At 39.8% G+C, this 27,147-nt stretch overlaps 1 protein-coding gene across 6 annotated transcripts; it reads right to left on the bottom strand.

Moving 5' to 3' along the window:
• On the bottom strand, nucleotides 1-26,577 carry BPNT1 (3'(2'), 5'-bisphosphate nucleotidase 1). Of its 6 annotated transcripts, XM_064383518.1 has the most exons (11): nucleotides 26,453-26,575; nucleotides 23,369-23,435; nucleotides 17,882-18,009; nucleotides 14,740-14,844; nucleotides 13,944-14,051; nucleotides 11,198-11,246; nucleotides 10,598-10,689; nucleotides 8,726-8,770; nucleotides 5,390-5,587; nucleotides 3,132-3,237; nucleotides 1-1,385 (listed from the first exon to the last, which is right to left on the bottom strand). In XM_064383518.1, the coding sequence occupies exons 3-11, from the start codon at nucleotides 17,999-18,001 to the stop codon at nucleotides 1,237-1,239; spliced, it is 972 nt and encodes a 323-aa protein (XP_064239588.1). In that variant the 5' UTR covers nucleotides 18,002-18,009; nucleotides 23,369-23,435; nucleotides 26,453-26,575; the 3' UTR covers nucleotides 1-1,236. The 6 variants fall into 6 exon arrangements, 5 of the variants coding, with proteins under 5 accessions (XP_064239588.1, XP_064239587.1, XP_064239586.1 ...); XM_064383517.1 differs by lacking the exon at nucleotides 23,369-23,435; XM_064383516.1 differs by lacking the exon at nucleotides 23,369-23,435 and having other exon boundaries at nucleotides 26,443-26,575.
• Nucleotides 26,578-27,147: the final 570 nt, after the last annotated feature.

A 27,147-nucleotide genomic window follows, 5' to 3' on the forward strand; every position in this document is an offset into this window, starting at 1 on the left:
TTTCCACAATTAAGCTTTATAATGATGCCATAAAAATAAACTAGGCCAGCCATGGTAGCTCATGCCTGTAATCCCAGCACTTTGGGAGGCTGAGGTGGGTGGATCACGAGGTCAGGAGTTTAAGACCAGCCTGACCAATGTGGTGAAACCCCGATACCAAAAATACAAAAATTAGCTGGGTGTGAGGCGCGCACCTGTAAACCCAGCTACACGGGAGGCTGAGGCAGGAGAATCGCTTGAACCTGGGAGGCGGAAGTTGCAGTGAGCCGAGATCACGCCACCACACTCCAGCCTGGGCAAAAGAGCATGACTCCATCTCAAAATAAATAAATAAATAAACAAACAAACTAATCCCCAAAGTAGAGAATTTATAATTTTCAAACACTTTTTTAAAAAGCTGGCGAATAACAAAGAGCTAGGATTAAATAATTTATTTTTAAAAAACCTTTTCTCATAAATCTGTTTCATCAGCATATATAATAACATATGTATTCTTAACTGAAGTAGAAATATGTTTTAAATTACTGGGAAAAACAAGAGTGAGATTCCAGGAACAATTGTGCCCTAAAGAAATCTGGTTTAAAAGATAGGAATGCTGATTGAACAATTAACCTGAATTGTCAATTGGAACTAAACCTTTTTCTCATTTCTCCACCTAAATAGAGGAAAACAAATATAACATATTGAGTTTATAAGTTCTCTAGACATCAAAATTGGTCTGGTTGATAAATCAAGTTAAATTATTTAATTCTATTTTCTATTCCTAAATATAATAACTAAAAATAAATCACTGCTCAACGATGAATAAAGATGGAACTCTAATTCTATCCAATTAGTTTTAAAATGTATTATTTTGAGAACTAAGTCTTTCTTGTAGCTAAGTAAATGAAATTTTTGGTACTTTCTGGTGGTTTTTTTTTTTCATTTTTCTTTTTTTTCCTGAGACAGGGTTTCACTCCTATCACCTAGGCTGGAGTGCAGTGGCTTGCTCTTGGCTCGCTGCAACCTCTGCCTCCCGGGCTCAAGCGATTCTCCTGCCTCAGCCTCCCAAGTAGCTGGGACTACAGGTGCATACCAGGACACCCGGCTAATTTGTATTTTTGTAGAGATGGTGTGTCACTATGTTGCCCAGGCTGGTCTCAAATTCCTGAGCTTAAGCAATCCACCCACCTCGGCCTCCCAAAGTGCTGGGATTACAGGCGTGAGCCACTGCGCCCGGCCAAATGAAACTTTCTTTTAAGGAACAAGTGCATTTTTAACAGATTCTGGAACTCGGCTTGCATAGTAGTCATAATTTCTCAGTGTGGCCAGGACTCCTGCAGAGTTCATATGCTTCACATCCTTGTGGTACTGTAGAACATTCCCATGGATATCCGTTAACTTGCCTATAGAAAAACATCAATCAATCAATCAAAGTTAGTGGCTAATTGGATTGTGATTTTTCTAGTTATTACTAAGTGCCTTTTGCTTCCTTATCCAATAGTAGCCAATAAATTCTGGATAAAATAAGATAATGAGTGTCCATAAAGGTTAAGTTTTAATTCGCTTGAAATTTAAGATTATAGAACAATTTTAACTAAAGGACATAAAATTATTTTTTCTCTGATTAAGATTAATTTTATTTAGCATTTTCAATCTGTATTTCTTCGTATCAATTTCTCTACTCCTGAGGTATTACTTTTTCTTTTGATAATACTCCATCATCACTACTCCCATTTTCAAAAATGTCTTTCTTCACTCTATTATTTAATATTAATAATTTAATTGGTAAAAGATTAAAGGATATTAATAAAATATAATTCTATTATATTGCAGTTTCATTTCACATCCCAGTAAGAATCGACTGTGAAGAAGTACAGTTTAACATCCTCGTCATATAATATGCTAAGCTATTGATAAAATAATATATTAGGAGAAATAAAAAATAAAGTGTTTTGTTTATTGCCATTTTTAAATCTGACAGGGATTTTAAAAGGCACTGCTTACTAAGGGTAGATGTGAACTGATGTCTATTGAAAATTGAAAAATTATCTCACTATGTATTTATTTGCAATGTATTTTCAGTCAGATTAAAAAAAAAAATTCTAACTGTATGATCTTTAAAACCAGTACTGAGATATTCACCAATATTGGTTTAAAAGAGACTAAGTGAAGTGACACTAATGATGATGAACATTTTGCTTTACAAGAAAAAAATTTTTACTTTACAAGAAAAAAACCCCTAAAAACATTTAAGCCATAAATAGGCTGGGCACAGTGGCTCATGCCTGGAATCCCAGGACTTTGGGAGGCTAAGGTGGGAGGATTGCTTGAGTCTGTGAGTTCAAGACCAGCTTGGGCAATATGACAAAACATCATTGCTACAAAAAATACCAAAATTAGCCAGGTATAGTGGCACACGCCTGTAGTCCCAGCTACCTGGAGGGGTAAGGTGGGAGGATGGCTTGAGCCCAGGAGTTCAAGGCTGCAGTGAGCCATGATCACACCACTGAATTCCAGCCTGGACAAGAGAGACCCGGTGTCAAAAAAAAATAAAAATAATAAAATTAAATAAAATTTAAAAGCCTATAGGCCAGGCGCAGTGGCTCATGCCTGTAATCCCAGCACTTTAGGAGGCCGAGGCAGGCAGATCGGCTCAGGCAAGGAGTTTGAGCCCAGCCTGGCCAACATGGTGAAACCCGTCTCTACTAAAAATACAAAAAAATTAGCTGGGCATGGTGGCATGCACCTGTAGTCCCAGCTACTTGGGAGGCTGAGGCAGGAAAATCACTTGAACCCGGGAGGCAGAGGTTGCAGTGAGCCAAGATCGTGCCACTGCACTCCAACCTGGGGGACAGAGGGAGACTCCATCTCAAAAAAAAAAAAAAAGAAGGCCATAAATAAGGGCTAAATTAAATTAACTGTATGCAGATCAAAGTTTGAAAAAAGAGACTATAACTAAAATAAAACTTGCTGAAAATCTACTCTCTCATCCATCTATCATATGAGGGGTTTGGACTGAATAATCTCTAAGCTTCCTTCCAGCTTTTATATCATAAGGGTCTAAGTAAAATAATATTACTGAAATATTATGTCTTAGCATGATATAATTGCATAACAACTATGAATTTCCCAAAATAAAACACACTAACCTCCCACAGCATGTAAGATTACTTCTGGAGCACAAGTATCCCACTTCTTACATCCAGGACTTGCAAATACATAAGCAGAAGCTTTGCCTTCAATCAGCTGAATAATCTGTAAGGGTAAAAATAAGAACTATCCTTTGATAATTGAAACAATAATAGAAAGTCATGAAAAGATTGAGGTACAGATAAGAAAAACTGCTTGTTTCTATCATGGATATTTAATCAGTTCCTCTATTAAACTTAGGTTAAAGCTTTTAGCAGATTTAAATTATACCATTATATGAAGAAATACAGAGAATAAACGCATAATAATTTAGTGATATGAAGAAGATATAATGGTCAAAAAAGCTACAAAGAGGATATCTGAACTATTTCTATATTCCAAATTACATAAAATAACATGTTCCTTTTATTCATGTTTTTTTTTTAGTGTAAAAGCAATTACATTTATTGCAGAATTAAAGTTTTTTTAAACATCTAAAAAATTGACCATTATTAGAGGCTGCTCTCGGTGGCTCACTCCTATAATCCCAGAACTTTGGGAGGCTGAAGCAGGTGGATCACTTGCAGCCAGGAGTTTGAGATCTGCCTGGCCAACATAGCGAAACACCATCTCTACTAAAACTATAAAAAATTAGCTGGGTGTGGTGGTACACACCTGTAATCCCAGCTACTTGGAAGGCTGGGGCATGAGGATTGCTTGAACCTGGGAGGTGGAGGTTGCAGTGAGCCAGGATCCTGTCATTGCACTCCAGCTTGGGCAATGAGAGCAAGACTCCATCTCAAACAAACAAATGAACAAAAACGCTTTTGTTTCTTTTTCTTTTTTTTGAGATGGAGTTTCACTCTTGTTGCCCAGGCTGGAGTGCAATGGTGCGATCTTGGCTCACTGCAACATCTGCCTCCCAGGTTCAAGCAATTCTCATGCCTCAGCCTCCCGAGTCACTGGGATTATAGGCACGTGCCACCACACCAGGCTAATTTTGTATTTTCAGTAGAGATGGGGTTTCTCCATGTTGGTCAGGCTGGTCTTGAACTGCTGACCTCAGGTAATCCACCTGCCTTGGCTTTCCAAAATGATGGGATTATAGGCATCAGTCACTGTGCCTGGCCCCCTTTAGTTTCTTAAACTCCCATTTTTCATTATTATTAGTAAATGCCTTTAGAAAACCTAAAAATAATTACTTCTAATGCATAGGTGAGGAGAAATAAATTCTATTTAATTAATTAAACGTGTATTACCTTCCCTGTGCTACATACACGTGTGAAATACAAACGTATCAGGCAGTACAATACATGTAGTTCCATATCACTAGAGCTGAAATATGAGTTGGATGATGGGAGATGAGGCTTGGGAGGGTCCAAGGAGCAAGATATAGAAGGCCTTACAATCCTTGCTAATAGGCTTCTATTTTAAATTGTGATGGGGAGTCATCTGAGGATTTGGGTCACAGGAATAGTTTTGCATTTTTAATTGGAAGACTGGATTGAACAGGCAGACCACTTTGGAAGCTATTGGAACAGCTCGGTGAGGGATGATGATAGGTTTCAACTATAGTACTAGCAATTGATATGGACAAGAGAAGACATTGGAAGTATTCAAGAAGATATGTAAGTAGGACCAGATTGATAGGATGTGAGGGAGGAATGAAGGAGTCTAGGATGACTTTCAGGTATTTGGCTGGATCAGTTAGGAAAATGGTGGTGCTATTAGCCAAATAGTAAAACAGAGAAAAGAACACTTCCAGAGGTGGGTAGAAAGAGGATGAACTCAAATTGGACACACTGAATTTGAGATACCTGAGGGATGTCATCATGATGATATCCAAGGGACAATCAGATGAGAAGAGATCAGGGCTAGGGATGTAGATCAAATTGTGTCCCATTTCATAATTCTCTCAGCAGGTTGGAAACCTGGATGAAAGAATGGGGGAAATAGATAGGAAGTGGGCAGGCAGACCCGAGCTTAAGTCTCAAGAAGGTCTAGGAAATAATCTAAGAGGGTCCTTGGGAAAATAAGGTCTTTGGCAAGAAGCATGAGTCTTATCCTGATGACTTTTATTAACACTGAACTCTCTCAGATTAAAAAAAAAAAACAAAAACTTGACTCTTAAATTTATTTTTAAAATTTAAATACTGCTGAAATGTATAAATTATAATCCTTACTCCCATCTCTTTAAACTCTTATTTGATGTTTTTAAAAGTTCAGTATTTCAACAACTCACTTGCATTTCAGAGCAGATGACAGACCTTTTTCATACCTTATTTCCTGCTCCTCCTACTCGCAGCACATCATCTGGGTTCATGGCAGTAACACAGTCAGTAACCAACTTGTTGCTATGGGATCGGGTAGTTGTGATAATGTGTTTCCCAGCGGGGACTTCTTTCAGCTGAAACCCGAAGGCACCTAAACCTAAAACTCCCCAGATTGTCCTCCCCAGCACAGCATCTGGTCCTGCCTATGTAAACAAGTGAAACAACAAAACTTGCGATTATTTGGAGAAGAATGTTAGCCATAGATGGAATATTTCGTATTAGCATCATGATTAAAAAAATAAAAACACAATAATTTTATAAAGTACAAGAACAATATCACTGACAAAGAATTTTTCCTGAGAGAATCTGCCGATTATTATGATTATTGTTCTGGTTAATAGTTTCAAAGAACATTTGGTTTGCCCATTCTGAAAGTAAGGGAAATACAGAAAAGAAAAAAAAGAAAAAAAAAAAGAACGTTTGGTTATTCCCTGGAATCCTTATAAACTGATTACTGTTTATAATGTATTGAAACATCATGAACTTATTACTGTTTATAATGTATTGAAACATCATAAACTTATTACTGTTTATAATGTATTGAAACATCATAAACTTATTACTGTTTCTCTGAATCATCTAGTGATCTCTTTGTTGTATTTGAAAATGGCCATTTTCAGAAGGTACTAAGATCTCCAGGAAATGAAATACCATGCATTGATTACTACTCTTCATTATCCAAGAAACAGTAAAAAGCATGTTGCTACTGGAATAGGTAAGGATGACAATGTATTTTACTGCTATGGAGATAGGGCAACTGAATAGGCCAATATAATATTGATGAAGTAGGTACTGTCATCCTTAAAGATGAGAAAAATGAAATACGGAATAATTAAGTAATCTAGCTAAAGGCTCTAGGAAGTTTATTACCCAAAATTGGCTCATCTGTCTTCAAAGATGATATTCTTCAACATTAAATTAGACTACCTAAGTTTACTTGCCAAAATGTCATCAAACACATCATCTTACTTGTCCTACAGCAGTAACCTGGGTGCTGTTATTGTGAAATATGCTTGTGTTGCAGGTTGGGTTCCCTGGGAAGCAGACTCTGAGACAGGTGACATGTTTGTTAGGAAATGCGCTTGGTATCAACACCTGTTGAAGGAGGAGGGCATGGGCAGAGGGAAGAAATAAACTGTGATGCAGGCACAACAAGAGCTGACCCTATGGGGAGCTGTTCCTATGGTAGTTCTGGAGCTACAACAGCCCTTCAGAGTTGTCCCAAATTGGATGAAATGGCAGGTCTTTGAACTCCTGCAATAATCAGTCACTGGAAATGGACTGCCTTGGGAAGAGGTGTGGCCCTGGGTGAGACAGCTCTCCATAGATAGGGCAATCCCAAAAGAGTCTGATGGCAAATGTGGCAACAAAAGAGCCAAAGAACAGGCACTGGGTGCTCGGTATATGTTAATGTGCTTCCTCTGTTCCCATCTGCATTTACACTACAGGAGAGGCTTGGAATCTGAAAAGTACAGATGGCCTCTATTGCTGAGACTACTTCTACCCTCCTAAGAAATCTATTTATTAATGAAGTTATTCTGGAAAAAAAAAAAAGGAAAGGAAACAGTGGACACAAATATTTTGAGCCCTAAAAAGTCATATTCTCTCTATAAATGAACATCTAGGCAAAAAGGACGGGATCAAGGACTCTAGTGTCTTGGTGTGACAAATGCATCCCAGGATGCAGCTGGCTTGCCTTCTTCTGTGCTCCTGACTCTCAGGACCTATAATCCCATCACTTTGGGAGGCCAAGACGGGCGGAACATGAGGTAAAGAGATCAAAACCATCCTGGCTAACATGGTGAAGCCCCATCTCTACTAAAAATACAAAAGAAAGGCCGGGCACGGTGGCTCACGCCTGTAATCCCACCACTTTGGGAGGTCAAGGCAGGTGGATCACAAGGTCAGAAGTTTGAGACCAGCCTGACCAACATGGTGAAATACCATCTCTACTGAAAATACAAAAAATGGCCAGGCACGGTGGCTCATGTCTGTAATCCCAGCATTTTGGGAGGTTGAGGCAGGTGGATCACCTGAGGTCAGGAGTTCTAGACCAGCCTGGCCACTATGTCAAAACCCATCTCTACTAAAAACACAAAAATTAGCTGGGCATGGTGGCGCATGCCTGTAATCCCAGCTGCTCAAAAGGCTGAGGCAGGAGAATAGCATAAATCTGGGAAGCGGAGGTCACAATGAACCAAGATTGTGCCATTGCATTCCAGGCTGGGCAACAGGAGTGAAACTCCATCTCAAAAAAAAAAAAAAGTAAAGAAAATACAAAAAAATTAGCTGGGCATGGTGGTGCACACCTGTAATCCCAGCTACTCAGGAGGCTGAGGCATGAGAATCACTTGAACCCAAGAGGCAGAGGTTGCAGTGAGCAGAGATCATGCCACTGCACTCCAGCCTAGGCAACAGGCAAGACTCTGTATCAAAAAAAAAAAAAAAAGTACAAAAATTAGCCAGGCATGGTGGCACATGCCTGTAATCGTAGCTACTAGGGAGGCTGAGGCAGAGAACTGCTTGAACCCAAGAAGTAGAGATTGCAGTGAGCCGAGATTGCACCACTGCACTCCAGCCTTGGTAGCAGAGCGAGACTTCATCTCAAAAAAAAAAAAAAAAAAAAAAAAAAAAAACTGGCTTCAATGTAAAACTGGATTGCGTTTCTTCATGCTATTTCCTTTAAGTGCCTACCAATTTCAGTATATGTTGGAAGCAATGATAAAGTTTGAATTGCTAAGTCTTTTCTCTGGTTCAGGAGGGCAATATAAAGTTATACAGTAGCAAGGTTTGGATTTGAGTTTGAATCCCAGCTCTGCTATTTACTGCCTGGGTGACCAGAGGCAAGTTAATTGCCTCAGTTTCCTCTTTAAAATGGGGACAATAGTTTCCTCAAAGGGCCGTGGTGAGTATTCAATGAAAGGATACATTTGAAACCCTTGAGCCTGGCAGCATACAGTAAATTCTTAATAAATTTTAGCTATTATGGTGATGATTATTTAAAATTGAATCTTTAGCCTGAATACCACCAACACAGCTGAGCAACTTTTCTACTTCCATTTATTGTAATGAGTTTTAAGGCACAAGCAAGAGAAGCAAAAGAAGGATAAAGGGAGTGCACAGAAGGGGAAGTGATACAGAGAGAGGTAATGAAGAGAAGCAGCACAGGAGAAAACGAACTGGTATGTGGGTGGGATGCACAGTGACCACCTGGGGTACTATAAGTTGCCTACCTCTTCTCTACCTGCTAGTGGAGCCAAAACCCTAGCTATTTTTCTCACCTTTGCTTCATTCCTGTGTTCCCTTAACTGCTGCTTTTCATTGTTCTGTGGAAAATGAATACAATTTTTCTAATCTCAGAAAGAAGTGGTGAAAATTATTAACTTCTAAGCACTTAGATTTTTCCTTGATGAAAGGTACCATGCATTACAATGCTTTCTATGAATTAAATGCCCCTTTCGGGCCGGGCGCGGTGGCTCACGCCTGTAATCCCAGCACTTTGGGAGGCCGAGGCGGGTGGATCACGAGGTCAAGAAATCGAGACCATCCTGGTCAACACGGTGAAACCCCGTCTCTACTAAAAATACAAAAAATTAGCTGGGCATGGTGGCGTGTGCCTGTAATCCCAGCTACTCAGGAGGCTGAGGCAGGAGAATTGCCTGAACCCAGGAGGCGAAGGTTGCGGTGAGCCGAGATCGCGCCATTGCACTCCAGCCTGGGTAACAAGAGCGAAACTCCATCTCAAAAAAAAAAAAAAAAGAAAAAAAAAAAAATGCCCCCTTTTAAAGTAATAGTCTTGTCTGGCACGGTGGCCCACGTCTGTAATCCCAGCACTTTGGGAGGCCAAGGTGGGTGGTTCACAAGGTCAGGAGTTTGAGACCGGCCTGGCTGATATGGTGAAACCCCGTCTCTACTAAAAATGCAAAAAAAAAAAAAAAAAAAATTAGTCAGGCATGGTGGCGCATGCCTGTAATCCCAGCTACTTTGGAGGCTGAGGCAGAAGAATCGCTTGAACCCAGGAGGCAGAGGTTGCAGTGAGCCAAGATTGCACCACTGCACTCCAGCCTGGGCGACAGAGTGAGATTCTGTCTCCAAAAAAAAAAAAAAAAAAAAAAAAAAAGGTAATAGTCTTAAAGTTTACATAAAAACCACAAACTTGTGTCTTCATGTAACAGTATGAACATTAAAATCATATTTAAAGAATTAATAGACATGAGCAATTTAACCCGAGACTTTCTCAATAACATATAACTATTTTGGTAAATCCTAAGAAACACATGACTCCTTAAATAAAATTTATAATCATATGAACAGCAGAAAAAAACATTTATATAAGAAATAAAGATTAACCCTGCTTTCAACTCAGAGTGGAAAATCAGAAGTAATATTGCCCACTCTGATTATTTTGTTTCTCTAAAGTTCTATCAAGGTCTCACTAATATAAATATCTTAACTATTTTATCTCAAAAATTTTCTACAAAATTTAATGTAATTTAATGGTATATTATTCTTGCTTTGAAATTACACTAGTCTCTTGCTTCTATGGAAGACAATTTCTCTGATATATAATAGAAAATCAAAGCAGATTAGAAGAGACAAGAGAAAAGCGGGCACGAGCATAATAAGTTCTGTTACCAACACAGATTGTAATTCAGGCACTATGCAACATTACCTGGAAAACGACATGGCTAGCATCTTTCCTTGGTTGAAATGGTTCATTTCTTTAACGTGCTTCAAGAACCAACTGTAAATCAGGTGTCTTGATGCCCAAGCTAATCAAGAACCATATCAGTAATTCTCTAACATTTGTATTTGAATCATAAGGAATTAATTTAAAAATAGATAATGCATACAGTATATCTGTGTATATATACATATATATATTTACGTGCCCAGTACCAATGCTGCCAGAGATTTTGATTCAATAGGTCTCGGGAATGGCCTGGGAATCTGTATTTTTAAAAGTTTCTCAACAGTTAATAGCATAGCTAAAAAACATTGAAGATAATAAATAAAATTTTAAAAGTGAAAAGTTCCCCAGATGATTGCATGTGCAACCAAGCTAAAAACTACTGGCTTAGATAACATAAAGAATCATATAACACTATAATTATTTATCTAATGAAATAACTTTGTATCACTTGTAGTAATACCTCATAGTTGTAATATGGCTGGTTAATAATTCCTGCTATGGCTTTTCCTTCATAAGCAATTCCAATAAGAACTGTTACATTATCAAGAAGACCTGTAAAGAAGAAATAAATGTCAATTATATAACTTGCTCATGTTATGACTCATCATTATTACATCAATTACTCAAAGTTATTTTTGCAGTTAAGCAGGTCACAGATGAGGGGAGAGTGAGTGAGACGGGCATGGGATGGTGGAGGTGGCACAGCAAGAGCTACACAGCTGTGCTGGTTACCGTTTTTCTACTCCATTAAAGCTGGGGGTTCAGTATAGGTTTCACTTTGGTAACACTGGTTTGCTATGTTAGTTATTCTCATCTGGGAGACATTAGAAGTGTCAGGCTGGTAGAGTATGTGGGGAGTGGTATTTGAAAAGATGAATTTCCTTCCTCTGTCTTGATAATCAGTGATGTATGGTAACTATGACCACAAATGTAGCTTTAGAGCAAAACATAACACATGATACTAGCTTTCCATACAACATACAAAATATCAAATATTTACAACTAAATATCATATCCTTGTCCTACTGCTGTCAAATATGAATACAAAAGAGATATCAACCTTCAGTATACTCCTTGGTTCCATCCAGAGGATCAACCCAGACCACAAGCTAAAATTAAAAAGAGAGAAGGAAAATATCTAAATCAAGCATACAAAATTCTAAAAATTGATTTAAATGGATCAAAACTACTCTTTTTTTTTTTCCTTTTTGATATGGATGGCTTAAGTTAATGTCATCTGTTTTTAAATAGTACAAAAACCGCATTCTTTTGTAATCATGGAAGAATTCCATTTGAAAGAGAAAAGTCTGATTTAAGAATTTTCAACATGAAATGTTTAACTAATAAAAGTTTGTTGTCATTTGAACAGTAAGCACAATGAATATACTGATCTCTAGATCATGGTACAGGGAAAATTTGTGAAGTGGCATAAAAAATGTTTTGAGCACGTAGAGCTGCTACTCATTTTTATATATAAGTGCTGATTTTAAAAAAACAACAGTCTGGGAGCCACGGTGACTTAGGCCAGTTGTCCTGGCGCATGAGGAGGTGAGGCTATGCATTCGAGGCCAGCCCTGGGCAACATAGAAACCACTCATCTATCAAAAAAAAAAAAACCAATAACAGTCTGATTATCTTAAGGGCACAGTCCATATAATCCAGTGAAAAATGAACGATTAATAAAACTGGCAGCAGATTTAAAAGGAAAATTCCTTCTGTTTAGGACATTTAACATGATTTGGGATTTGCTGCTTTAAACACTAGAATTATAAAAATGATGTGAATTTGTGGGTGCGAGCATGTTTCTGATGGAGGGCACCATGTCTCATTTTCTTTGTTTCCTCCACACCACAGAGCAAAGTGTCTTACTCATAGTAAGTCTCCAATGAATATGCATTAAATGATTAAAAATTAGAAAACCGGCTGGGCGTGCTGGCTCTCGCCTGTAATCTCAGCACTTTGGGAGGCCGAGGCAGGCAGATCACCTGAGGTCAGAAGTTCAAGACCAGCCTGGCCAACATGGTGAAACCCTGTCTTGAAGAAAAAAAAAAAGAAAAATTAGAAAACTAAAGAAGTTATGGTGGCTAACTGAAGTCACAGATTTAACTTAAGTAACTATAACAAGCAAGCAGGATGATATTTATGGCCTTCTAAAAATATAAGGTACCAACCTGTTTTATAGCCTTCTATCCCTAATTACCAATGAATGTTTTACTACCAAATCTACTAAATAACAAATTAGATTTTCTTCCTAAAAGTTTTTTTTTTTAAATTAATTAATTAATTAATTAATTTTTTTAAAGACGGGGTTTCACCATGTTGGTCAGGCTGGTCTTGAACTCCCGACCTCAGGTGATCCGCCCGCCTTGGCCTCCAAAGTGCTTGGATTACAGGTGTGAGCCACCACGCCCAGCCATATTTTTTGTTTTTAATGAGACAGGGTCTCACTCTGTTGTCCAGGTTGGAGGGTATGTGTAAAACCGTACAAGGTAAGAACAAGGTAGGAAAACTCACACTTCCCAATTGCAAAACGTAATACAAAGCAAGTATGGTACTGGCATAAGGATAGACATATAGACCAATGTAACATAACTGAGAGTCCATAATGAAACCCATAACCCATACATCTTTTTTTATTTTTCCCTTTGAGACGGAGTTTTGCTCTTGTTGCCTGAGCTGGAGTGCAATGGTGCAATCTTGGCTCACTACAACCTCTGCCTCCCGGGTTCAAGCGATTCTCTTGCCTCAGCCTCTTGAGTAGCTGGGATTACAGGCGCATGCCACCAGGCCTGGCTAATTTTGTATTTTTAGTCGAGATGCGATTTCTCCATGTTGGTCAGGCTGGTCTCAAACTCCCGACCTCAGGTGATCTGCCTGCCTCAGCCTCTCAAAGTGCTGGGATTATAGGCATGAGCCACCGTGCCAGGCGTGAAACCCATACATCTATGGTCTGCTGATTTTTGACAAGTGTGCCAAGGCCACTCAACTGGGGAAAAAAATAATCTCTTTAAGAGATGGTGCTGGGGCTGGGCAGAGAGGCTCAGGCCTATAATCTCAGCACTTTGAGAGGCTGAGGCAGGCAGATCACAAGGTCAAGAGATCAAGACTACCCTGGCCAAAATGGTGAAACCCCATCTCTACTAAAAATAGAAAAATTAGCTGGGCATGGTAGCTCATGCCCATAATCCCAGCTACTCAGGAGGCTGAGGCAGGAGAATCGATTGAACTAGGGAGTTGGAGATTGCAGTGAGCCAAGATCCCACCACTGTACTTCAGCCTGGTGACAGAGCAAGATTCTCTCTCAAAAAAAAAAAAAAAAAAAAATGGTGCTGGTTGCAGCCTCACCTCCCTGGGCTCAGATGATCCTCCCACCTCAATCTCCCAAGTAGCTGAGACTACAAAAGTGCACCACCATACCTGGCTAATTTTTGTATTTTTTGTAGAGAGACAGTTTCAATATGTTCTCCAAGCTGGTCTTGAACTCCTAGGCTCAAATAATCCAACCGCCTTGGCTTCCCAAAATGCTGGGATTATGGGTGTGAGTCACCATGCCTGGCCCTAAAAGTATTTTAAATCAAGCTTTCAGAGTGGAAAGGAAATCCATAGGATGAGAAACTGAACTCTAAATTAACAGGTCATACAATCCATATGGTTGCCTAATGCTTCCATTTTGGCTCTGAAACATCAAGTTTCTGGTTGCCCCTATTTCATAACTACCAATTTTCATCTTACAGCCACATTTTATTTCCTTTACTATGACAAAAAGCACAGGTTAGTAGACAGTAGAGTATAAATACAGATCATACATCTTCTTCTTTAATAGCACTGTACTGCGATGGGCATGGTTGCTTCAGTATTTCCTCCCACTGACCATCTTCAATCAGCTCTTGATCCACTTCCTCAGAAGGCAGATCCTAAAGCAGAGATAACCCTAATGGTTACTGAAGCTGTTTAGTGTTTACAGAGTACGCTTTGTCTCATCAACAGAAGAAATGCAGCATCACAGTTTTTACTAATTCTTCCGGTTTACCATTTATGTTTAGAGCTTTTAAAGCAAACCTTAAAAATTTACAAAAACAACCATATGTGGCTCATTAAAGTTGACTAAATGGTTCCAACATCATTATCCTGAACAGAGTTTAAAAAGAAAAGAATTTTTAAGTATTATACACTCATTTAAACAAGTGTCTCTGACAGCAGATAGTTCTCTGTATTACATGAGATGTCAATTCCCTCACTTTCAAAGTGTTACAGTCTTTGGATAAGTATGCAAATCAGCCTAATTTTAAAAACAAACAAACAAACAAACAACAAAACCCATTTTATTCCAAAGTTCTAGAACTCTGCTTATCTTATAGTTTGTATGCTGGGTATAACAGTAACCGTTATCTTCCATGGTCAATAATGAAGACATCTGGCCTAGAAATAGACCAAAATATCTTAAAATATTTCCCCCAAGTCCAAGCAATACAATAATTATTTTTGTGTTTAAAATAATATAATGCTTGAAATCATAATAGTAGTATATAAATCAATAAAGTGTCAGTTATAAATCCATTTGGTAAGCAGGGATTTAAAAAAAAAGTCTCTGACAACTCTTACCTCTTCCCCTATAATTGTTAGTTTGGGGAATTTCCGGGCCAATGAAGAACATATGCTCATTTGTACCAATCGGTCAGCTTTGGTCTGCAGGTCTGTTGCACAGGTCTATAACAAAGAATGCAAATTTTTGCAGAACGAATGAGAAGTAAGTTGTCCTTTGATTCCTTGCGCATCAGTGCCTATATAATTTACATTACATTATCAGTTTTTAGAGTCATAGATCTTAACACCAAATGAATTAACTAGTTTCTTGACTTGATTTTTCTCAAAGGATTAATAGTGGTTAAAGTTTGGAAAGGAGTTTTTTTGGTTGTTTTTTTTTTGAGACAGAGTCTTGCTCTTGTTCCCCAGGCTGGAGTGCAACGGTGGGATCTCAGCTCACTGCAACCTCCAACTCCCAGGTTCAAGCAATTCTCCTGCCTCAGTCTCCCAAGTAACTGGGATTACAGGCACCTGCCACCACGTGACGGCTAATTTTCGTATTTTTAGTAGAGATGGGGTTTTGCCATGTTGGCCAGGCTGGTCTCAAACTCCTGACCTCAGGTGATCCACCCGCCTTGGCCTCCCAAAGTGCTGGGATGATAGGCCTAGCCTGAGGAAAACTATTCTCTTTTCTTCTCTAAGATAAATATTTTCTGTTCTATCAACATAGCTCCAGACCTTATTGTTGGAAACTTGTGTGACAAACTGATTTTGCTGTTTTTTAAAAATAAGGTATCAACAAGAAGATATAAAGTACGAAATGCCTGAGCATACAGAAGACAATGAGAATATTACCTTTTTTCCTAACGTGGCACTACGTCCCTGTTCCTTTCTAGCTACCTGTGTTTCAAAGTTATATGTCTAATATAATTTCAACATAAGATCAACTTAAAATAAGTGATGTTAAGGAAAAAGATCTGAAAAAAATTATCCAAAATACTGGCAATGGTGGCATGATTTTTGTTTACTTTTTGCTGTTTTTCTCCATTTCCTATTTTTCAAAATAGAAAAAAACTTTATAAAAAATAAGATTAGGCCGGGCGCGGTGGCTCACGCCTGTAATCCCAACACTTTGGGAGGCCGAGGCGGGTGGATCACGAGGTCAAGAGATCGAGACCATCCTGGTCAACATGGTGAAACCCTGTCTCTACTAAAAATACAGAAAATTAGCTGGGCATGGTGGTGTGTGCCTGTAATCCCAGCTACTCGGGAGGCTGAGGCAGGAGAATTGCTTGAACCCAGGAGGCGGAGGTTGCGGTGAGCCGAGATCACGCCATTGCACTCCAGCCTGGGTAACAAGAGTGAAACTCCAACTCAAAAAAAAAAAAAAAAGAAATTGACAGACTATAACAAATGTTTTGCTTAAATCAAGATACCTCTATTTCCTCTATGAGCAGGCCCATCAATCTATCAAAAAAGGAAACAAGATTTATTTCACTTGTTCTTATGAGTTTTATTTTTATTTAATATAATTTATTTATTTATTTTAGAGATAGCGTCTTACTCTGTTGCCCAGGCTGGAGTACAGTGGTGGGATTATAGTTCACTGCAGCCTCTAACTCCTGGGCTCAAGCAATTATTCCACTTCAGTTTCCCAAGTAGCCAGGACTACAAGCATGTCCCACCATGCCAGACGGGGTCTTGCTGTGTTGCCCAGGCTGATTTTTATGTTTACTTTTTAAAAGCAATTATGTTGAATGTTCTTTTATTTTTTTGAGATGGAGTTTCGCTCTTGTTGCCCAGGCTGGAGTGCAATGGCACGATCTTGGCTCACTGCAACCTCTGTCGCCTGGGTTCAAGCGATTCTCTTGCCTCAGCCTCCTGAGTAGCTAAGATGAGAGGTGCCCGCCACCACGCCCTGCTAATTTTGTATTTTTAGTAGAGACAGGGCTTCTCCATGTTGGTCAGGCTGGTCTCAAACTCCCAACCTCAGGTGATTCACTCACCCTGGCCTCCCAAATTGCTGGGATTACAGGCGTGAGCCACCACGCCCAGACGTGTAGCATGTTTGATAATGAACTCACGTCAACTTTTTTCCAAATTGTTTTTACTCACATATCTCACTTTTTCTTATGGTAACAACCTAGACAGATGTATCACTTGTAAGTGAGTGACTTAATTCACTGTATTTTAAATCATTAAAGTGTCAATGATAAACCATATCCTATTAATACTCTCACTTGGAAGAAACTATGATACAAGTTTCCTTAAAGACTATAATAAAGATTTAGGCCAAGTGTAGTGGCTCAGACCTGTACTCAAACCCATAATCTCAGCACTTTGGGAGGCTGAGGCGGGAGGACTGCTTGAAGCCAGGAGTTCAAGACCAGCCTGGGCAACATACTGAAACCCCATCTCCACAAAATAAAAACATTAGCTCAGTGTTGTGGTGCGTGCCTTCAGTCCTAGCTACGCAGGAGGCTAAGTCAAGAGGATCCTTTAAGCCCAGAGCTTGAGGCTGCAACCAGCTATCAGTGTGACTATGCCAGTGTACTCTAGCCTTGGGTGACAGAGTGAGAACCTGTCTCTTAAGAAAATAATAAAAAGATTATAATAAAGAATTTTAGTATTAAAAGTCAATATATGAAAGCTTATGTGTAAAATCTGTAATGTGAAGTAATAACCAAATCCTATGGAAGATTATATTTTAAACTGGAACACAAGCATGGTGGTATTTCTTTTAAGAATCAACTATCACTATAAACTTTGTAATAATCTATTTAAGTGTGTAATTCCTATACTGGGAAAAACACTCTTTTTTTTTTGAGTTTCTTTTCCATGAGGAAGAAAAAAATGTATCACTTTGATTATAACAAATACTTAAGTAAATGCCAGATTTTACCAAACATGTTGAGTTCACTAAGGATTGCATGGTGTTACATGCAAGAGATTACTCTAGAATTTGAAGCTTGGTTACAATGCCTTGGGGATGAATACAGTTCAGAAGACTCAGACATACAAATAAAGATCTTGGATGGAGGAAGTCTGGAGTCATTTTCAAAGCAGAGATGGAACTGTTTTGAACCAAGGGTCTCGCAATCTCCATAACAGAGCCATCAACTATTTTAACTGATAAAGTCTGTCCACAGTTTTATGTCATTTAGCTAAACCTCAAGAACAAAAATAAAGTTGGTATGAAATGATATGAGAGTTTGAGTACCTTCTCTACAATACCCAGGTCTCCTTCAGCAATAACACGTCTGACTATCATTCCTGCCTTTTGAGCAACAGAATATGCTGAGGCTACCAACCGCATCAACACAGTGTTACTGGAAGCCATAGTAAACTCTAAAAAGAGATCAAGAAAAATATGTTGTTAGTTTCAAATACTGGTTTTATTTACTTAAATTCAACTGAACATATATAATTGAGTGCTAACTTGGGATTGCTCCCATTAAGTTCTTTAATACATATTTACCAAAAGAGACTTGAAAAAAATTCCATTTGGACATTAACTCTTTCAATAAAGTCTATGTTTTTTATGTCTCTCTGCAGATGGGGCATTTGAAAGCATAGGAGACACTGACCCAGGCTCCTGAGCATGTGAGACAGTTTCTATGCGAGGTGGGTAATGTGCAAAGGATGTGGAAGGTGTTTTGGAAGCTAAAAATATAAGATGTAATATTTGTGTTTGAGGAGCTAATATTTTGGTGGGTTATAGATAAAAATAATGTAGCCTAATGCCTATAACATAAAATTAGGAAGTGCCGAGCCAGGTGCCGTGGCTCACGGCTGTAATCCCAGCACTTTGGGAGGCCGAGGAGGGTGGATCACGAGGTCAAGAGATCGAGACCACCCTGGTCAACATGGTGAAACCCCGTCTCTACTAAAAAAATACAAAAAATTAGCTGGGCATGGTGGCGCGTGCCTGTAATCCCAGCTACTCAGGAGGCTGAGGCAGGAGAATTGCCTGAACCCAGGAGGCGGAGGTTGCGGTGAGCCGAGATCACGCGATTGCACTCCAGCCTGGGTAACAAGAGTGAAACTCTGTCTCGAAAAAAAAAAAAAAAAAATTAGGAAGTGCCAAAAGAGGTATAAATAGTATAGGGACGTACGTGTGTAGGGCATAATTAAAAAGGGAGGTTTATTAGTCCATTTTCATACAGTTATAAAGAATGACCCAAGACTGGGTAGGCCAAGCGTGATGGCTCACGCCTGTAATCCCAGTAGTTCAGGAGGCCAAGGTGGGCAGATGACCTGAGGTCAGGAGTTCAAGACCAGTCTGACCAACATGGTGAAACCCCATCTCTATTAAAAATATAAAAATTAGCTGGGCACAGTGACACACATCTGTAATCCCAGCTACTCAGGAGGCTGAGGCAGGAGAATTGCTTGAACCTGGTAGGTGGAGGTTGCAGTGAGCTGAGATCATGCCATTGCACTCTAGTCTGGGTGACAGAGAGTAAGACTCCACCTCAAAAAAAAAAAAAAATGAATGACCCAAGACTGGAGAATTTACTACTTTCAATGGCAAGAACACAATTCCTTTTGCACCAACCTAATATAAAGACGAGGTTTAATTGACTCACAGTTCAGCATGGCTGGGGAAGCCTCAGGAAACTTATAATCATGGCAGAAGACAAAAGGAAAGCAAGGCACCTTATTCACAAGGTGGCAGGAAGATGTGACAAGTGAAGGGGGAAGAGCCCCTTAAAAACCATCTCATGAAAACTCACTATCACGAGAACAGCATGGGGGAAAACTGGCCCCCATGATTAAATTACCTCCATCTGGTCTCTCCCTTGACACGAGGGGATAATGGGGATTACAATTCAAGATGAGATTTGGGTGGGGACACAAAGCCTCACCACCTCAGAGGGATTACCTGTGACTACAATTATTTTCTGAAAATCAATGAATATTCTTCAGAGATTGAATAAAATTTAATCTGCTATTATTTATCTCCATCCTTGTCAGTAACCAAATAAAGAGAACAAGCAACATAACTAACTATACTAAAGACCAATCATCTGGAAAAGTAATGTGTGTCAGAGAAGTCCCTAGCTCCAATGAAATAAATGGAAAAAACAGCCTTTGGAATCAAGTACATTGCTCTTAGAAAATATGACTTCAAATTCTGAAATTTTAGTGACTGTTCTGGATGTACCACCCACATTCCCTTCAGGACCGAAGGGCTTATTTCCCCAGTTGCTGAGACAGCTGTCAACAGATGGCCCTTAGCTGCCATCTTTCTTTGGGAGTATTTCTGCTGAGAAGGATCACTTCACCTGAAACTTCACAACAGGGAGATTTAAAGGCCACTTCCAACCCCAAGTGGCCTGCAACCTCAGCACTGAAGGGCATCCAGCTTCCACAGTACCCTATGGGGTCAACTGAGGCCTTAGCTGAGACTGCATCACAGTCCAAGATACCTTCTCCTACTTCTCCCTTCCTCCCCTTCCCTCCCACAATGATCCAAAAAGCACTCCCTAATAAACTTCTTTTACTTTATCTCTGTCTTAGAGTTTTATGGGGAACTAACGTATGACAAAAACTTCCCACCTCTTAATCAAATCAACCTTATTTCATCGAAACAAGGAAACACATGGTTTTTCCCTACATATAAGGACTATAACATATATACATATTACATACAGCGATTCTCCAGCCTCAGCCTCCTGATGCTCAGATAATATTTGTATTTTTAGTAGAGATAGCATTTCACCATGTTGGCCAGGCTGGTCTCGAACTCCTGACCTCAAGTGATCCGCCCACCTTGGCCTCCCAATGTGCTGGGATTACATGCATGAGCCACCATGCTCAGCCCTGGGACTGTAACATAAAGGACACTATAAACCTTTATTCAGCAATAGTCATTGTTCTACCAAGAATTTCTGAATGAATATTTGATTTGACGTGCCTTTTTACCCCTTTACGTCTTTTTTTTTTTTTTTTTTTTTTTTTTGAGACGGGGTCTTACTCTGTCACCCAGACTGGAGTGCAGTGGTGTGATCTTGGCTCACTGCAACTTCTACCTCCCGGGCTCAAGAGATTCTCGTGCCTCAGCATCCCGAGTAGCTCGGATTACAGGCAAATGACACCACACCTGGCTAATTTTTGTACTGTTAGTAGAGACAGGGATTTACCACATTGGCCAGGCTGGTCTTAAACTCCTGACCTCAGGTGATCCACCTGCTTTGGCCTCCCAAAGTGACAGGATTACAGGTGTGAGCCACTGTGCCCAGCCTCCTTTACATCTTCTATGATCCACATTCTATTGACAGGTATTATAAACTTAACTGGAACAATAAGTGAAGTGCTGGAAACTCTTCAGAAGGAAAATGGCATTGAAATTTATGGTAGGTGGCTGGGCATGGTGGCTCACGCCTGTAATGCCAGCACTTTGGAAGTTCGAGGCAGGCGGATCACGAGGTCAAGAGATGGAAACCATCCTGCCCAACATGGTGAAACCCCCGTCTCTACTGAAAATATAAAAATTAGCTGGACATGGTGGCATGTGCCTGTACTCCCAACTACTCAGGAGGCTGAGGCAGAAGAATTGCTTGAATCCAGGAGGTGGAGGTTGCAGTGAGCCGAGATCGAACCACTGCACTCCAGCCTGGCGAAAGAGTGAGATTCTGTTTCCAAAAAAAAAAAAAAAAGAAAAAGAAAGAAATAAAGAAATTTATGTAAGGTAATGAATACCATACTGTGACCAATAGCTGCCTGGAAATTAAGATGAAAATAAAATGGGTTTCTTTTTTTCTTTTCTTATTTTTTAAGTACTCTGTGCTTATTGGTAAGGTATTTATAAAATGGGTTTCTAAGTGCAGCTGACAGTTGAACAACACAGGCTCAAACTTCACGGGTCCACTTTGTGGATTTTTTTCCAACTAAATGCAGATAGAAAAGGTATGCAAAACCTGTAGGCAGGAAAGTCTGACTTTTTCAAATGTATTTTTGTTTTCAAGAGAGTCTGTGATCTGCTAAAAGTGACCTTTCATATGTGAGTGTTTTGGAGGTTCAACTGTGGGACTTGAGCATGTGCAGATTTTGGTATTCTCAGGGGTTCTTGGAATCAACCTCCCTTGTATACTGAGGGAAGACTATATATAAATTGCTTATTTTATGATGTCATAATCAGGCTAGATTAATTTTCTTGGCATACTAGGAGTTACATGTGGAATAAACCAGTTACAATTACTACTAATTCAGAAGCACTTCAGCTGGAAAACAGAAATAATTTAGTAAACACTTTGTTTGTCTTACTTCTATTCCTTTATATCCATATCCAGACATCTGTCTCATTTATTCTGCACTGGAAATATAGTCTTTGGGCAACCAATTTGTTCTACCCAGATGTCTTAACCATATTTTAATATGTTTGTATACTCCTTCAATTCCTATGTTATATGAGTTCTTTTGTAAGTAGGAAGATCATCTTCCCTCACTCTATGGTGTTGTTACAACTTTTCACAGATACCATTTACCTTTGAGCCATTAAGCAACCATTTGAGCCTGATCAGCCTTCATAAATGATAAACTACTTCCTCTTGTATTTGCCAAGTCCATGGTGTTTTCTTCCAAGGAATAACTTTCAGGCATTTTCTACTACCTTCCTCACAAAATGATATTACATATAGTAACTACCAATTAAAGCTAACATCAGCTTATAAAATATAAGTGTGGAAAAAATAAGAAACGCAAGAAAACAAAAATGGGAAAAATAATGTTGATGTAAAACACACAACGATTTATAAAGAGATTCCGGGCCGGGCGCGGTGGCTCACGCCTGTAATCCCAGCATTTTGGGAGGCCGAGGCGGGTGGATCACAAGGTCAAGAGATCGAGACCATCCTGGTCAACATGGTGAAACCTCGTCTCTACGAAAAATACAAAAAATTAGCTGGGCACGGTAGCGCGTGCCTGTAATCCCAGCTACTCAGGAGGCTGAGGCAGGAGAATTGCCTGAACCCAGGAGGCGGAGGTTGCAATGAGCCGAGATCGTGCTATTGCACTCCAGCCTGGGTAACAAGAGTGAAACTCCGTCTCAAAAAAAAAAAAAAAAAAAAAAAAAAGAGATTCCACAAATCACTTTTAATTGGAAAAGAGAGAAATATTATTACCATTCTTCTTTGAAGTACTCCTCTGGTCCAAACTGAATTAGTAATAAAATAGTACTATGCCCTAGCCTTAACAGTTTTCTTACATATTTTATTTTTATTTTATTTTTTGATATACAGACGGGGTTTCTTCATGTTGGTCGGGCTGGTCTCAAACTCCCGATGTCAGGTGATCCGCTCACCTTGACCTCCTAAAGTGCTGGGATTCTGGCCTCTTACATTTTTTTTAAACAGATGAATACAATTTTGGTTTTTTGTTAAAAAAAAGAAGAAAAAATATATAGTCATATTATCAAAACACAAAATCAATATGAGAGGTTCCTTTTAGCTTTTTTAATTGTGCCCCCCCTCAGACTATAATGAGATTTACCTTTTGATCATGATGCCGGTAGATTAAGAGCAAGGTCCAAACTAGCTACAAGCAAGTTAACTTCCTTAAAGCAGTTCAAATTACACCACTGTACTTGCTTCTCTACCAGTTTTACATCTTCAGGGCCTTAAAACACTTTTTGTGAAGGTGTCTTTCTGAAAGCCTAATCTAAAACAGCATAGTGGTTAAGGGCACAAGCTCTGGAGCTAACTACCTGTGTTCTCAAATCCTGGCTCAGCTGTGGACCTTGGAAAAATCACTTCAATTCTCTGTGCCCCAATCTGTAAAATAGAGATAACAATAGTACTTATAGGGTTGTTGTAATTCTTAAATGAGTAACACCTGTAAAGAAAGCGCTTGTCAGACCGGGCACGGTGGCTTATGCCTGTAATCCCAACATTTGGGAGGCCGAGGTGGGTGGATCACCTGAGGTCAGGAGACCAGTCTGACCAACATGGAGAAACCCCGTCTCTACTAAAAATACAAAATTAGCCTGGCGTGGTGGCACTTGCCTGTAATCCCAGCTACTTGGGAGGCTGAGGCAGGAGAGTTGCTTGAACCTGGGAGGCGGGGGTTGCGGTGAGCTGGGATTGCGCCATTGCACTCCAGCCTGGGCAACAAGCGTAAAACTCCGTCTCAAAAAAAAAAAAAAAAAAAAAAGCAAGCACTTGTCCCTCAAAGAAGGTAAACACCAAATAATACTGGCTAACTATTATTATTATGATTTTCCTTATTTTGTTTATTTTGCAGGAACATTAGAGCAGTGTCAAGGGCAAAAAGTTCCTATAACTTCTCCAACAGTATTCTGACCTTGAGAATACAAAGTGATAATCAATATGACCCTCAATCAGAGTATAGTACAGCCTTTTTTTCATAACATTCTGGGCTTGAGGCTTGGAGTAGACAAGAAAAAAAGCTGTCTAACACTTAAGGCCATCAACCTAACACCTATCCATTTGAGAAGTCTTTACATCTGCCAAAGGGCTAGTTCAGAAGGATGGACAACAACAGGACTCAAATGATTCCTTTCTTCTCATATAACGATTGTGAGCATATGTAGATTCCGATCTAAAAATGATGAGTTCCAGATCAAAATAATAGTTATTTATCTTTTGGAACCTGGCTTGATGATAATGTTCAAGGTCATCTGAAAAAATAAAAATGTAAGCATAATGGAGCAAATTCTGGAAAAAGAACAATGAGCAGAGATACTCCCCTTATCAATTATCAAAATATGACAAAATGTGATTTATTCAAAATATGATATAAAAGTTTGGTTAGTGAGACAAATTAAGGAAACAAATTGCAGAAATAGAACCTAATACACTAAAGGTGGTGTTTCAAATCATGGGGGAAATTCAATTTTGTGTAAATGGCAGGGCAGTTGCTAAACTTTTAAATACTTTTTTTTTTTTTTTGATATGTAATCTGGCTCTGGAGCCCAGGCTGGAGTGCAGTGGCTGATCTTGGCTCACTGCAACTTCTGCCCCCAGATAAGCGATTCTCCTGCTTCAGCCTCCTGAGTAGCTGGATCTACAGGCCTGCACCACCATGCCTAACTAATTTTTTTATATTTTTAGTAGAGATGGGGTTTCACCATGTTGGCCATGCTAGTCTCGAATTCCTGACCTCAAGTGATCCACCCTCCTCGGCCTCCCAGGGTGCTGGGATTACAGGCGTAGCTATCATGCCTGGTCTGAGTTGCTAAACTTTTCTTTTTTATGTAACTTTTTTTTTTTTTTTGAGACAGAGTCTCGCTCTGTTACCTAGATCGCAATGGTGTGATCTTGGCTCACTGCAACTTTCGCCTCCCAGGTTCAAGCGATTCTCCTGCCTCAGCCCCTGGAGTAGCTGGGACTACAGGTACAGGCCACCACGCCCGACTAATTTTTGTTTTGTTTTATCTTTGAGACAGAGTCTCCCTCTGTTGCCCAGGCTAGAGTGCAATGGTGCGATCTTGGCTCACCGCAACCTATGCATCCCAGGTTCAAGTGATTCTCCTGCCTCAGCCTCCCAAGTAGCTGGGACTACAGGCATGCGCCACCAAACCCAGCTAATTTTTGTATTTTTAGTAGAGATGGGGTTTCTCCATGTTTGCCATGCTAGTCTTGAACTCCTGACCTCGTGATCCACCCGCCTCAGCCTCCTAAAGTGCTGAAATTACAGGTGCGAGCCATCATGCCCAGCCTGAGTTGCTAAACCTTTTTTTTTTTTTGCTAAACTTTTTAAAAAATGTTGAGACCAGCCTGGCCAACATGGTGAAACCCCGTCTCTACAAAAAATACAAAAGTTAGCCGGGCACAGTGGTGTGCGCCTATAATCCCAGCTACTCCGGAGAGAAAGACAGATGGAAAGACAGAAAGAAAGAAAAGAAAAAAGAAAATTTGTCGCTGAATGAGATGGTTCACACCTGTTGTCCTAGAACTTTGGGAGGCCAAGGCGGGTGGATTGTTTGAGCTCAGGAGTTTGAAACCAGTCTCTAAGATGGCAACATGGCAAAAAAAAAAAAAGCAAAAATTAGACAGGCTTGGCGGCACATGCCTGTAGTCCCAACTACACGGGAGGCTGAGGTCGGAGAATCACCTGAGCCTGGGAGGTTGAGGTTGCAGTGAAACATGATGGCACCACTGTACTCCAGCCTGGGGGACAGAGCAAGAACATGTCGTAAAAAAATAAAAGAAAGAAATTAGAAGAAGAAAGAAGAAGGAAGAAGGAGGAGGAAGAAGGAAGAAAGAAGGAAGAAAAACAAACGGTGAGGGGGAGGGGAAGAGGAGGAGAAGGAGAAGAAAAGTTTGTCCTCTGTCGGGTTTGCAAGGGTGTGAGGGAACATGTTCCTGATCATTGTTTACAAAGGGTGAACCCTCAGGAGAGTTTTGAGAACCTTAGTAAAAGTATAATGTACATATCTTTTGAATCGGCAATTATATTTCCAGGGAAATCCAAATAAATCACGCAAACCTACAAATATGTAGAAATGGCAGTTGGAAAAATATTTGCTACTTAAAGAAATTTAATTTTAGGTGCAAGGCAGTTTCTAAATTTGGGTGCATCAACGAACTCAATGTCTAGGTTTGTCTTGTTTCTACAATATATGCCTATAAAAACCTTCCGGATCACGAAAATAAAAGCACAGATCAACAATTAAAATATTGACACTCATGAGTCCAAGTCCGAATATCTGGAGAAGCAATCCGATTCACATAAACCTTTTTTTTTTTTTTTTTTTTTTTTTTAAACATAAATCCTATCTACCTGGCTCTTGCCCTGACCGGCAGGAGAGAAACTTACGGTGACAAACCTGGAACAACGTTGGACCAAAGACACTTCAGGAACAGCAAAAACGCGTTATGGAGACCCAGTCCCTCGTTGCGTCTAGCACCGCGCTTTCGCACTGTCAGTAGCTCATTCCGGGATGGAAGGCTTCCCTACTTCAGGTACTGAGCATGCGGGAAACTCCGCGCAAGCGCACGGCAGAGACTTCGCACTGCCTCTTCAGACTCCCGATCTGCGGGAAAATCCCACTTGTCCGTGTGTTCTCCAAACTCTCCGTAGGTGCAAATCACCTGTTGCGTTAAATACAAGCGAAAGGTGTGTCAACTTTTAAAGATTGGCTTAAAAAAAAAAAAAAAAGGAAAGAAATTAGTAGGCCAGCAACAGTGTATATAAAAAAAAAGATTGGTTTTGGTTTCAGCTGTCTTCCAGCTCACTTCGTAGAGTTCACTGTTTTAAAACGTTCATTGTTTTAGTTCTCCCTGCGGCTGTTTAACTTTGAACCCCTAGCGACCACACACACCTCCACCTCCTGGTTAAAGATGCGGGGCTACTTTTTTTTTTTAGAGACCGATAGCTTGCTCTGTCGCCCAGAGTCGATTACGGCTCGCTGCTGCCTTCTATCTCCTAGGCTCAAGGATCCTCCCGTCTCAGCCTCCTGTGTAACTGGGACTACAGGTGCAGCTGTGCCCACCACGCCCGGCTAATTAAAATAAAAACTTT

Source organism: Aotus nancymaae, unplaced genomic scaffold, assembly GCF_030222135.1.
Source record: "Aotus nancymaae isolate 86718 unplaced genomic scaffold, 86718_ANA_hifiasm-v0.15.2.pri h1tg000032l_0, whole genome shotgun sequence".
Classification (NCBI taxonomy): domain Eukaryota; kingdom Metazoa; phylum Chordata; class Mammalia; order Primates; family Aotidae; genus Aotus; species Aotus nancymaae.

Excerpts from the sequence above, each read along its gene's own strand:
- BPNT1 (XM_064383517.1), bottom strand. The coding sequence starts at position 18,001 with ATGGCTTCCAGTAACACTGTGTTGATGCGGTTGGTAGCCTCAGCATAT. Across the intron at positions 3,238-5,389 it reads TAGGAGGAGCAGGAAATAAG|ATTATTCAGCTGATTGAAGG; the intron begins GTATGAAAAAGG and ends TTACCCTTACAG. Across the intron at positions 1,386-3,131 it reads AATCTTACATGCTGTGGGAG|GCAAGTTAACGGATATCCAT; the intron begins GTTAGTGTGTTT and ends GTTTTTCTATAG.